The sequence below is a fragment of the Homarus americanus genome, unplaced genomic scaffold, assembly GCF_018991925.1.
Source record: "Homarus americanus isolate GMGI-L3 unplaced genomic scaffold, GMGI_Hamer_2.0 scaffold367, whole genome shotgun sequence".
In the NCBI taxonomy this organism is placed as follows: Eukaryota; Metazoa; Arthropoda; class Malacostraca; order Decapoda; family Nephropidae; genus Homarus; species Homarus americanus.
Window position 1 is genome coordinate 3,842,304 of NW_024743709.1, and position 13,364 is coordinate 3,855,667.

A 13,364-nucleotide genomic window follows, 5' to 3' on the forward strand; every position below is an offset into this window, starting at 1 on the left:
TGCTTCCGTTTGACAATGTTAATAGCTGTGGAGTGTCGAGGTTCTGGAGACAACATGGCGACACAGAAAGACGAGTGAGAAATATAAACAGTGTGTGTCTCTCATCTCTATAATCAGTTTCAAGTCGGAATTCTAGTTTCCTCAGACCTTAAGAGAGACACTCTATGGACGACAAATTACCTAACCTAACCAAACCTAACCTAACCTAACCCGTATACATAACATTGCCTCTACTCTTCTTGATAACATCCGGCATCTATTTCAGGGTCATGTAATAAAGGTAGGATGGAGGTTGTAGGGGGTGAGAGGGGGGAGGATTTTAATATCTAGGTAATGTTTCTTTATATTAGATTATTATTGTGTTCTTGTGTTCTTGTTTATATAATTCATAATTGTAGTTTTGACGAGGTGTAAGTTAATTAATAGAGGAATTAACACCTCAAAATAACTAATAATATTTAAGCTCGTAGTTACTTTAAAGATGGCGGAACAACATGGCGGCTGGTGAGTGTAGAGATGAAGGGAAATACCAAATAGAACTCGATAAATTTATATAAACACAAGATATTTATAGAATTTATCAAGAGAAATATTTACGTGGTAGGAAAGTAAACAACAAACAAAGTGAGAGAAGTGAGAGAAACAACTTTACACCTGAGGAAACGTGAGAAATAAATGTCTCGCTTTTTTTACATTCCACCCACCTGACTATAACACCTTTATCTGTAAATAATAAACAACTTATCAATATAAAGGTACATCAAGATTAAAAGTATTATATATCTTCAATGACATTTATTAAAATCTATGACAACAAGAGGAATTAAGACTTAAAATTGAATATTATTTCTAAATACACATCAGCCATATTGTACCAGGCAGTAATAAATTCAATAAAGTTTTTAGCTTATAATGTAAAGCTTGATGTAATTTATTTTAGTTATATAAGACATAATATCTTCTCTCACTGCCTGATGCAATTTATTAGATACGATGAAAAGGTTAAATCTTATAGTTTAAAAGAAATGGTTTATTCCCAGGGTTAATATAAAAGGACATTATTTACCTCCTACAATACTTCAAGAATCTAATTTATTTTTTCTTCTCTACAGATGTTCCTTCACAGATCTTTGATTTATTATAACACTTGGGGTCAGATTCGTCTCTAAGTAATCTTTTTATGTTCGTAGTAACTCAAGGAACTGTCGTGTGTGTCCCCCAACATCGTCCAGCTCCAGGGTAAAGAGGAAAAGATTTTCTTGTGCTGTTCATTACTGTCTGTCCTCCTGAGTTGAAATAACCATCCGTGTATTCTCTGTATTGATAATCGCATTGTTTTTGTACGTTCAGATAGTTATTGATCACAGGTGGGTAGTAAGTGTCTTGCCTTGGTTGAAACTCTTGGGGAAATGACGTATTTTTCCCACAACATACTCCTCTACTTTGATCTAAATTCAGTGTATCATTTATCTCTGGATTTTGGACTCTCATTTGATTATTTACTCCCGGTATCTTAAAGGAAAGACACCGACGTTTTGAGCCAACATTACCGTCGACCTGCCAGCGCTTTATCCACCTATAGACCGTCGACACACTGGCTCTGGTCTTCATGGCAATATCACGGACTGACACACCATTCACCCACAGCATCACGAACCTCAAGCGATCATCTGTGCTGGTCGGCTTAAACGACTGACGACGGACCATCATCTAGTCTGTGAGGGAGTAAATAAAAAAACTATTTATATTCATAGATTACATAAACATATACCAATACTATAGACGCTAAATTGACTTGATGATGATTCCTATATTTCGGTTACTAAACGACCTAAGGTGATTCTAAGCAGTTGTAGGATTCTAATAACATATTGTGAAGGTAATTGATATTTATTTAATGTTTATATTTAATGAGAGACAAAGATATCGTTTATTAGTCTGGTATACAACTGTTGTTATGAGGCGGTGGCGGTACATCTGTTTATCCCTTGTTAGTCGTGTCAACCTCCCTCTCTCTCTCTCTCTCTCTCTCTCTCTCTCTCTCTCTCTCTCTCACACACACCCAGTATTATCTCATAACAGGAGGAGAACAGCTACAGTTTATCCATTACTGTACAACTGTAACGCCATATTTTGTTCTCACTTTTCACGAGAGGTCTTGTACAGCTGCTCAGTGTAGGTAGGACTATTAATAAACTCCTATATAACATTAACAATACAGGAAATCAACACAGGTAAATTAATTGTCGACTAATGACCACTTCTCCTGGGGTGATACAGGTGAGGGAGGGAGATTCTTAGGAACTCTACTTCAGGTAATAATCTTTAGTTCTTTATAGATATTGAAATATATATAACAGTATTTAAGTAGATTTATAAATATCCCAGGGTACAGTCAACTGAAATAGTCATCCTGTAACATGACTATATTACAGTTAATTCAGTTCATTAAGTATTGTATTCTTATATCATAACTTGTACTGAATTCTCACTTATTTGTCGGAAGGTAATGTCGACGAGCCGTACAGGTGAGGAGCCACAGGTGAGGAGGTCCCGGTAACAGTGTCTAAACTAAAACATAGTCCACCCCGTCTCCTCCTTTTATTACCTCACTACACAAATACTAAATGTCACAACACTTCTCATTGGTCGGTAGTATGAGAAAATGATAGAGATTGGTCAATAGGATGAGGGTGGCGGAGGGAGGGAGGAGGGAGAGACATACATATTTTAGAAGGATTTTTTTTCTTTTTTTGGGGGGTTTGTTTGATTTAATTTCACTATAAATCCGCTAGGTGTCCCCGTGCCCCCCCCTCCCCCACTGATAGACACCCACGGCATTTACTGTAGTGAGGATGATGTTATTGTTGTGGTTGGTGGGCGGGAAGACTCGCCACACCCCGCCACACCCCACCCCGCCACACCCCACCACACCCCACCCCGCCACACCCCACCACACCACACACAGTTTGTTATAGTTTGAGATCAAGGCGTTTTTACACACACACACACACACACACACACACACACACACACACACGAGGATAGTTACAGCCCACACTAACTTATTTACGTTTATTTACAGTCTATATTAAATACATACTGTACTAGGAACTGTCTCGTCAATATGGTGGACGGGACAACAGACACAAGCCATAACTCAACCACCGTCTCACATGGCTCATATAACCAACATTACCCGGAATAGATCAACATAGAAGGATTTATTATAGTAAGTAAACAATTATCATTTTATTGGAATTTATTAGACGAGGAAATGGAAAAATTAATGAAATGTTGACCGAGAGAGAGAGAAGGGTGAGGTATATCCACTACCCACTGCAGGTTACTAGTGCTGTGTTAGCTCTTGAAGACTCAGTTATAGGGTGATCATCAAGGCAGAAAGACGGAAGGTGAAGAACTCTAGGTGGAAAGGAATCAGAGAGAAAGTAACTCGATTCCTAACACCACCAGGGCTAGGACATGACCACCAGCTAGCATCACAAACATTCCCTGTAATATTAAAAAAAAGAGAGTATATTTTCCATTATTTATATATTAATAATCTGAAGTCATTTATAATTGTATATATCATGAGTGTTAGGTGATCATACCCAGAGGTTAGCGACGGAGAGGGAATTATTAACGGTAATCTTGGTAGGAGGTCTTATACATCTGGTGGAGTTGATGCTCAGATGTTTCATCCAATACCCGTAAAGTCCCGCTTCAGTCACCGATTTTATTCTGGGTTTTAAGTAAAGCTCAAATTATTATCTTTATTACTTGTTAAATTATCTTTTAGTGTCTACTATGAAAACTGTTGATAGTTACTCATTTATGGTATTTAAAGTTTTTTTTACACAAAGGAGACAACAGATAACAGACAGACACAACAGATAACAGACAGACACAACAGATAACAGACAGACACAACAGACAACAGACAGACACAACAGACAACAGACAGACACAACAGACAGACACAACAGATAACAGACAGACACAACAGACAACAGACAGACACAACAGATAACAGACAGACACAACAGATAACAGACAGACACAACAGACAACAGACAGACACAACAGATAACAGACAGACACAACAGACAACAGACAGACACAACAGACAACAGACAGACACAACAGACAACAGACAGACACAACAGATAACAGACAGACACAACAGACAACAGACAGACACAACAGATAACAGACAGACACAACAGACAACAGACAGACACAACAGATAACAGACAGACACAACAGACAACAGACAGACACAACAGACAACAGACAGACACAACAGACAACAGACAAACACAGAGATAACAGACAGACACAACAGACAACAGACAGACACAACAGATAACAGACGGACACAACAGACAACAGACAGACACAACAGATAACAGACAGACACAACAGACAACAGACAGACACAACAGATAACAGACAGACACAACAGACAGACACAACAGACAACAGACAGACACAACAGACAACGAACAGACAACAGACAACAGACAGACAACAGACAGCAGACACAACAGACAACAGACAGACACAACAGACAACAGACAGACACAACAGATAACAGACAGACAACGCAGACACAACAGATAACAGACAGACACAACAGACAACAGACAGACACAGACAGATAACAGATAACAGACAGACACAACAGACAACAGACAGACACAACAGATAACAGACAGACACAACAGACAGACAGACACACAGACATACACAGATAACAGACACACAACAGACAAACAGACAGACACAACAGACAACAGACAGGACAACAGACAACAGACAGACACAACAGATAACACAGACAGACAAGAGACACAACAGACAACAGACGGAGAACACAACAGACAACAGACAGACACAACAGATAACAGACAGACACAACAGACAGACACAACAGACAACAGACAGACACAACAGACAACAGACAGACACAACAGATAACAGACAGACACAACAGACAACAGACAACAGACAGACACAACAGATAACAGACAGACACAACAGACAACAGACAGACACAACAGACACCAGACAGACACAACAGATATATTAAGAAAAACAGTTGAAGGGATTGATCAGACATAACACAACAGAAACTCATCACCTGTTATTCAAGGCAGGAACAAGAGGGTGGTTCTTCTGTCCTATCATGCTAAGGAACACAGGCAAGAACACCTCCCGAGACTGGTAGAAGTTACACTCACCTGTCATGAATAATTATAATGACGTCAGTTACATATCAACCAAAATATCATAGTTACTCATTAAACTAGTAGTATGAGTTTTCTTTAATACATCACATTTCCCTTTTTCTTTTATTTAATTTTAGGAAGACTTAGGAATTCAGATTTAGATGATAAGGACAAATGCTAATCGTATGTAATGTTCAGAAATCATTGATAAATTATATAAAATTCACAACATATGGAGAATGAATGCATATTTGAGTTTATATACAAAGTGTAGGGAATATATAGTGACACAAGGCAAATGTATACAAACGGCAAAACAACTGAATAACGATTTTAGTTTCAGGACACCTATGAGAGAAAAATGATCCGCCATGATGACTTTCCCAGTAAGGTCTTCAATAACAAGGGCGTGGCGTCCCTCCGTTACTAGGGTATCCGCCATGTGTAAGTACTCCGTCGTTAGCACCAGCTTGAGTCTGCCGTCATTCTCAGACGCCATTACTTCACTAAATATACCAGTCTTGACAGCCTTGAATATTATCAGTAAATTAGTATTTCAGCATTATGAATTAAATCTAATCCGTTTCAAACAGTATTATATTTAATGAAGAAACAGATTATAACACCCAGTTACGATTCGATTTTGTTTTTCTTCACTGTACACACACACACACACACACACACACACACACACACACACATACACACACACTCAAAAAAAAGTATCTTTATGGAGGTGTTGGTATAACTTTTTTATAATGAGTGACAAAATAACAAATAGAAACTTGATAAAACTACTCTGAGACCTAACCTAACCTAACCTAACCAAACTTAACCTAACCTGAAGGTACTGCATATAGACCGTGCCGACTTCCCAGATCATGGTGGTGGAGCGGTCGTCGAGGAGTTCTCTGAGTGACTGGAAGGGCTGAGGGATGTATCTCACCGCCAGAATAGACATGAGGGTGCCCGCGTAGCTCCGTATCAAGACGAGCACCATCAACATCCACGCCCCTAGCACCAGTCTCTCCCACCACCACCCACCAGTCACCCAGGCGTCTGTCATAGCGGCATCATGTGAGGTCCAACTTACACCAATTTTAATACAATTGAAATTTCTTATTTTATCTAAAAAAATTCTAAACTCTAAGATCATATTATTAAAAGTATTAATACTATTACATCCTGTTGTTGACTCTATTACATAATATGACTTATTGCATAACGTTACCATTTAGAAGTTATTTATGAGAGAGAGAATGAAAAAAATAATAATGGGATGTGATCTATTTTGTACATCTTTTCTGTCCACCAGTATGATTTGTGATTATATTTTATAATGGTAATTTACCTTACCACTAATTACCTTACCTTAACACTAATTAACTTACCTTGCTGGAACAAAACTCGAATGAATGAGAAGAAAATGTCCAGGAACCATTCGAGTCGATTATGACGCTGAGGAAGAAAACAGAGAGACAGCAGAAACACGGCCACCAGCACCACCGCCAGCGTCACCAGGATGGACACCCACACCAGGGGCGCCAGAGGGAGTAAGAACCCCCATGGGTCTACCTCTGGATGCCCTAACCCACCCATGATCCTCAGGTTGTCGATGAGTATTGACCTCGTGAAGTCAACCATCTCGGCTCGGGTAGCACTTACACCAAATGGACCCAGACCAAGATCAGCCTCCTGCACCGCCCGGAGAGAGAGAGAGAGAGAGAGAGAGAGAGAGAGAGAGAGAGACTTAGTAATAAATTAAAAAGACTAATATCAATAATGCTCAGCCTACACTTTACCTGTCCACTATATTAGACACTATCACAATCATCATACCTGCTCTGCCCACCATACCTATTGGGGTCTGTCACACTCACCTGTCTACCCACCATGCCCACCATACCCGTCCAGGACCCGTCTGGGAGTTTAGTTCCCCACGCACCGTCAGAAGGCCGCGAGAATGTGTACCTGAAGAGATGAATGTGTGTTACTCCTACCAACGTCTACGCTTATATTATGTTGTTAAGTCTACAGTATTTTTAGTATTATAGTTTGTTTAAATACATTCTAGCTTGTTTGTTTATATACATTGTTTATATTACATTCTCCCTTTTTGTATACATGCTTGAGAAAACAACTTTAATACCATCACTCCACACACACACACACCAAACAAAATAACAACAACTCACGTAAAATTACAAGTTTGAGCCAACAGGTCGAGGAGGTAAACGAGAGGACCCGTGAAGACGTGAGGGTGTTGAGGTGACGGGGCCATGTTGTTGACTACATGCGGCGGGAACTCCTCAGATGCTACAACGAACTCCGGCCCGTACACCAGCCTGACCAGGTGAGTGACGGGAATACCACAACAACCACGACGGTGTTGATGGTGGTAGTAGTAGTAGTAGTAGTAGTAGTAGTAGTAATGATAATAAGAGATATTTTCTACGTAATAAAAGCATAGTAATTTGTAAACATAATTAGGATAATATAAATAATAACTCAGTGGTGGAACAGGTAACTTACTCACCTGGCGAACTTATCAGGGAAGAGTGTGTGGTGTGAGGTAAGGATGAGGCCACGGCGGGGCGACCACTGAGCCACCTCCACTACTTGAGGACTGTAGGGCAGGTGCACGTACACCACACACCTGTACACGGGGGTTATAAAATCTGAGAACTTGTTGTGGAAGAGAAAGAGACTGCTGTATTTTTTCGCGTCTCAGGTGCTCATGACGGCTGACCACACTAAGCTTCTCAGGGGAAGTTTCAAACAAGAGACGTAACTTGTTAGCTCGTGTAGTTACAGTGATTTGAAGAATAATTATTCATGTTTGTGATAATCAAGTAGAAATACCCAGTAAGGCCTCTAGGCATATAACAATGTTATACCTCAACTTTTCACGAGAAAGGAACTTCAGTGAACCGTAATGTATTATACCAGAGGGAGGCAGCTTTAGCAGCATGGCGGCTGGTCATTACCTGGGGTAACCGGAGGTGTCGTCCAGGAGGAGCAACATGGCGGCTGGTTATTACCTGGGGTAACCGGAGGTGTCGTCCAGGAGGAGCAACATGGCGGCTGGTCATTACCTGGGGTAACCGGAGGTGTCGTCCAGGAGGAGCAACATGGCGGCTGGTCATTACCTGGGGTAACCGGAGGTGTCGTCCAGGAGGAGCAACATGGCGTTCATCATGGAGAAGGAGGTGTGGAGGTGGCGGAGGTGAGAGAGAGGCCGGCGGGTGACGGCCAGGAGCCTGTTGGTCCACACCAGGAGGCGGCCCTTGAAGATCCACTCAGCCGAGGCGGCGAGGAAGGCTGAGTCGTCGCTCACCACCACCACCGTCACGCACCACGACACCTGTCTCACCTGTTGATGTGTACCTGTTATTAGTTATGTGTCCTGCCTAACTGGCCTGCATGCCCCACTGTCCTGCCTCACTGTCCTGCCTCACTAGTACTGTGATTGACCTACCCGTCGAGCCTGGGCCACCAGCCGGGACAGCAGCGCCTCCGTCATGTTTGGACTTTTGCCTTCTGCTGCCACCTGGAACACCGTCACCCCCCAGGGGGCTCCCAGCCCTCCCAGCTCCTGAAGTGACAAAATAACACCAACTGAAGCTCAGTATTATAGTGAAGTAGTGTTACCTGTGGCCAGGTAATATAAGAACACAGGTGAAGGTGCAGTAGTGTTACCTGTGGCCAGGTAATATAAGAACACAGGTGAAGGTGCAGTAGTGTTACCTGTGGCCAGGTAATATAAGAACACAGGTGAAGGTGCAGTAGTGTTGACTCACCGTGAACACAGTGGTGGAGGAGGTGGTGCCGTCTGTGAGGAGGATGACGGAGCAGCGAGGCCGCCACACTGTGGCCGCCACAGCCGCCACAGCCGCCCCCGCCACGCTCAGCGTCTCTCCCGCACCTGAGGAACACAACAGTGTTGATGATGATGACATGAGAAAGATGTTTACGCTATTATGGACAAGACCAACCAACACGTAGAGACAACTGTTGTCAACTACAGACCTTTATTAACTTATAAAATATTAATTAACTTCATCAATCAGTCAGAGGTTATAACTTACCCTGAGGGCGAGGCAGCTGGGCGACAGTCAGGCAGACAGTCAGGACCAACAGCAGTGAGGCCGCAGCCGCCGTCATCACCCCGGCTGTCGGGACACATCACAGACACAGATCACTAACGCCACCTACTGCCTCTACCCTCACCACTAGACTGTTTATCAACACATCACATCCTTTTCTTCTGTTCCGACTTAAGACTCTCTTAAATTAGCAAAAAATGAGGAAATACACACACACACACACACACACACACACACACACACACACACCACGATAAACAGAATCAGGACAACAGATTATAAAACAAAATAATATTAAATCATTTTTATTCATTCTCAGACAACATTATTTACCATCACAGTTATATATAAATATTACCAAACATTAACACAGCAGTTACACAATTCAACAAGTTACATTAACAATTAAGTTGATATGAAATGTTAAATAGAGATCAATTAACCCAATTTAACCCTACTGAAGTACTTATATTAATAAATTATAATAAAATAGGTAATAAATTTATATATAGCAAAACTATATTAATTAATTCTCATTTGATTCTATAATTATAACATTGAGGGAACTTCACAACCAATCACAGGATACTTTTTGGGGGGAAGTTTAATGTCATTGGTTATTTAAGTCAAACCTATAAACTAAAGGAATAATATTTTAGGGTAAGTAGCCAATCATAATACAGTAATTTTTTAAACCAGGAATTATAATTTTTTAGAAGACGTATTTCTATTTTATTAACATTTATTAAACTCTGAGGGAATGTTATGCCTTAGTCACTACGAGCACTTGTCAATACACCGTAGACTCGGGCGTAGAATTTGTTTATATAAATTCTTTTCTCTTGCATTATTTTATTTCTGAATAGTATTAACATATTTTTTTTTTATCTTGCAGTCTCCCACGAATTTATAATCTGCTTTCCTTCACTGTCTAGTTTCCACATCAGTTGGTTTGTTTTGTCTGTGAGAGTAAGTTATGGTGACTCCTGTAGTGGGTACATGGAGATGTGATGCCCCCAACACCTTCCTGCCAGGGTATTATGGGCAGCACATCACTAAATCCATTCCTTGTGAAGTGACCCCATGAATTGGAAGTGATATCTGGATACCCCATATTATATCGGTAATTACGGTTTGTATTGTGGAGATTTATACCGTTGGTGAAGACAGATTTACAGTGACTATCTCCTCTCGTCTGGCTGCCACGGGAGAAGGGGGTATTTAGCGTGGGGTAAACCTGACGTAGAGGAACATCAACTCTGGTGGTGATCTTTGGAGGTGGATTGATGATTGCTTGTTCACGCCACATTTCTTTGTCCCTCACCACCTTCAGAGAGAGACAGGTACGTCGTTTTAAGCCAGAATTCCCCTCTCGTTGCCATCGTCTTATCCACCTGTAGATAGTCGAGATACTAGCTTCCGTCTTCTGGGCTATGTTCCGCACCGATACGCCATCTAGCCACATCAACACGAACTTCACCCGCTCGTTTAAATCCGTCGGTCTGAATGCGCGCCGACGGACCATATTTTTTTTTTTTATGTTTTTTCTGTATGGAAGGAAATAAATACCAGTTCATTTACATAATCATCCTAGTGGGAGTAGTGGTATTTGTCTACACGTTTGTTTAATTGTCAGCAACACAAAGATAGATTTGATCAATTATTTTATTCTACGCAACACAAACTAGAGAAAATGCAACACTTAATTTTCTTCCTCGAAAAAATTAGACAAATATTACGAGTCAATTTTATCTATTGTCGATTATTTTGGTTTGACCTTACCTGTGCTTAATGAGTTTTGCCTCACGTGTACCTCAGGTGAGTCTAATGGAAGAGTTTCAACAGGTAGATTTAACTTCACCGTTGCTACTGTTTATTTGTGTTTATTATATATTTCCTTTGTTTTTATTAAGGTTTTAGGTGACGATAATTGAGGGAGTAAATGAGGACTTAGGTCAGGTCAGGTTAGGATAGGTTAGGTCAGGTTAGGTTAGGTTAGGTTAGGTTAGGATAGGTTAGGTTAGGTCAGGTCAGGCTAGGATAGGTTAGGTCAGGTCAGGATAGGTCAGGTCAGGATAGGTCAGGTTAGGTCAGGTCATGTTATTGCCCCCCTTTCACCAGGTATAATATAGCTATAGGAGTTACTTGTACAGTATATGTTATCAGTTTAAAATGAAATCAATTCACAATAATCTAAGAGAAGTCGGTAAGTAAATATCCTACACACACATATATATACACACGTATACATACACACATACCGATATATATACATACATACACTCTTACATATATACATACACCAATACACATACCTGAACACTCCTATACACACAAATTATAATAACAATCACCAGTTGTATACATATCACTAAATAGCTTACACTGAGAGAGAGAGACCCAGGTGGTAGTTGGTAATAATGCAATACTCACCTGTAGGCTAATATCTGTCAGTATATATGGTAAGACTGATTACAGGTGAGGTGGCGTACATGTGTGTGTGTGTCTGGCAGGTGAGAGTTAACAGCAGCAACAGCACACTGAGCCCTCCTCCACCCTCTCTCCTCCTTATATTGTCATGAAATACACGCCACATCGCCTTTCATTGGTCGACACTGTGAGGAAAGAACTGTGATTGGTCAGCTTGTAAAAATCACCGACCAATGAGGCTAATTAGATGGAGTATACGTCACATATAATTAAATAAGGTAATTAATGTTCTTAAGTATTATTATTATAGTTTAAGTTTATTATTGTTTTTATATTTTGTTGATTATTTTTCTAAGAATATATAATAAGGGAAGAGACTTTGGATACGTTATATAGTATGTGTTGTGGTCCCTCTCTCTCACCTGTAAACTAAGAGAGAGAGAGAGAGAGAGGGGTTATGACTCTCCCCTTAACCCCTCCCCCCCCCCTCCCCTCCCCTCTCCCCAAAGATGTCTCCCGCCCCTGTTGGACACTTACAGCCTATACTACTGTGGTTGGCGGGTGAGACAACTATGGCAAGAGACGTAGATAAAACACAGGATTATTATTTTTTCCAGGTCTTTAATTAATGACTTGTTTATTGTGTTAAATTGTTTATGTTTGACTTATGTATTTGTATATCTGAAATAATCAAGGACCGCCGCTGGATGTTTGTACAGGAACTAAACAATTGATTTGGGGACCTGTTTAAGGCCTCAGATACAAGTAATATTCACTCCCATACAAGCCATCAATACTGAAACACTCAAAAAAAATAGTTATTCTAATCTTTGTTATGTCACTTGACAGAGTACAGAATTTCCTTCAAATAATTATTAATTTTGGGTCATATTTTACTTTTCCTGTTGTGAACTAGTCCAGGTACCAGATACAGATACGAGGTTGTAACGTGTTTGAGGGTCTATTTAATGCTTTATTATTGATTATTATAATTTAGTGTCAATATAAAACAGATGCTTATTGTCCCGTTGTTGCGGTCTCGGCGGGAACATTGGTTGGGTCCTCGGGTAGGGAGTACAACTCTACCAACGCCGGACTTTGTGATTTGATAGTTTATGGACTAAGTGAACGAGTATCATCAACCTGAAAAACACAGTTGAAAGGCATAAGGACTTCTTTTCACAGTTATACCGTCACTGGGCCATGACGTGATCTCAAACATGTGTAGAAGAGGGAAGACATTATTGTTGAGAGTTTTATAAATTAGAATTTCCTTATTGAGACTGTAATAAAAATAATGTTATATTCCAGGCCTCTTCAGTCATGGATCTTACTAAGAAATACAATAGATAAAAATATATCTTTTCACACTAAGACCATCTAGACCTGTAAGATAACACCCCTGAAGGCTCTCTCACACACTACCCACAGATATCCACACAGAACATGTTTACAGTGAGTATTAACAGATATCCTACTAAGCCAACTGTGCGGGTCATAAGTCTTCCCCTACATCGACCATCTCACTATGACAGGCAACCAGGGGAAGAAGACCTCCCTCACCACACTGCCACCTGACGTAACAACACCAACA

The 13,364-nt window shown here is 40.5% G+C and overlaps 1 protein-coding gene across 1 annotated transcript; it reads right to left on the reverse strand.

Annotated features, from left to right (window-relative positions):
* Window positions 1–3,117: 3,117 nt before the first annotated feature.
* LOC121877341 (probable glutamate receptor) lies at window positions 3,118–11,872 on the reverse strand. Its single transcript, XM_042383052.1, has 14 exons — window positions 11,774–11,872; window positions 9,323–9,406; window positions 9,035–9,159; window positions 8,713–8,829; window positions 8,384–8,607; window positions 7,771–7,890; window positions 7,430–7,579; window positions 7,115–7,205; window positions 6,626–6,929; window positions 6,076–6,293; window positions 5,583–5,763; window positions 5,147–5,246; window positions 3,615–3,744; window positions 3,118–3,513 (listed from the first exon to the last, which is right to left on the reverse strand). The coding sequence occupies exons 2-14, from the start codon at window positions 9,396–9,398 to the stop codon at window positions 3,439–3,441; spliced, it is 1,911 nt and encodes a 636-aa protein (XP_042238986.1). The 5' UTR covers window positions 9,399–9,406; window positions 11,774–11,872; the 3' UTR covers window positions 3,118–3,438.
* Window positions 11,873–13,364: the final 1,492 nt, after the last annotated feature.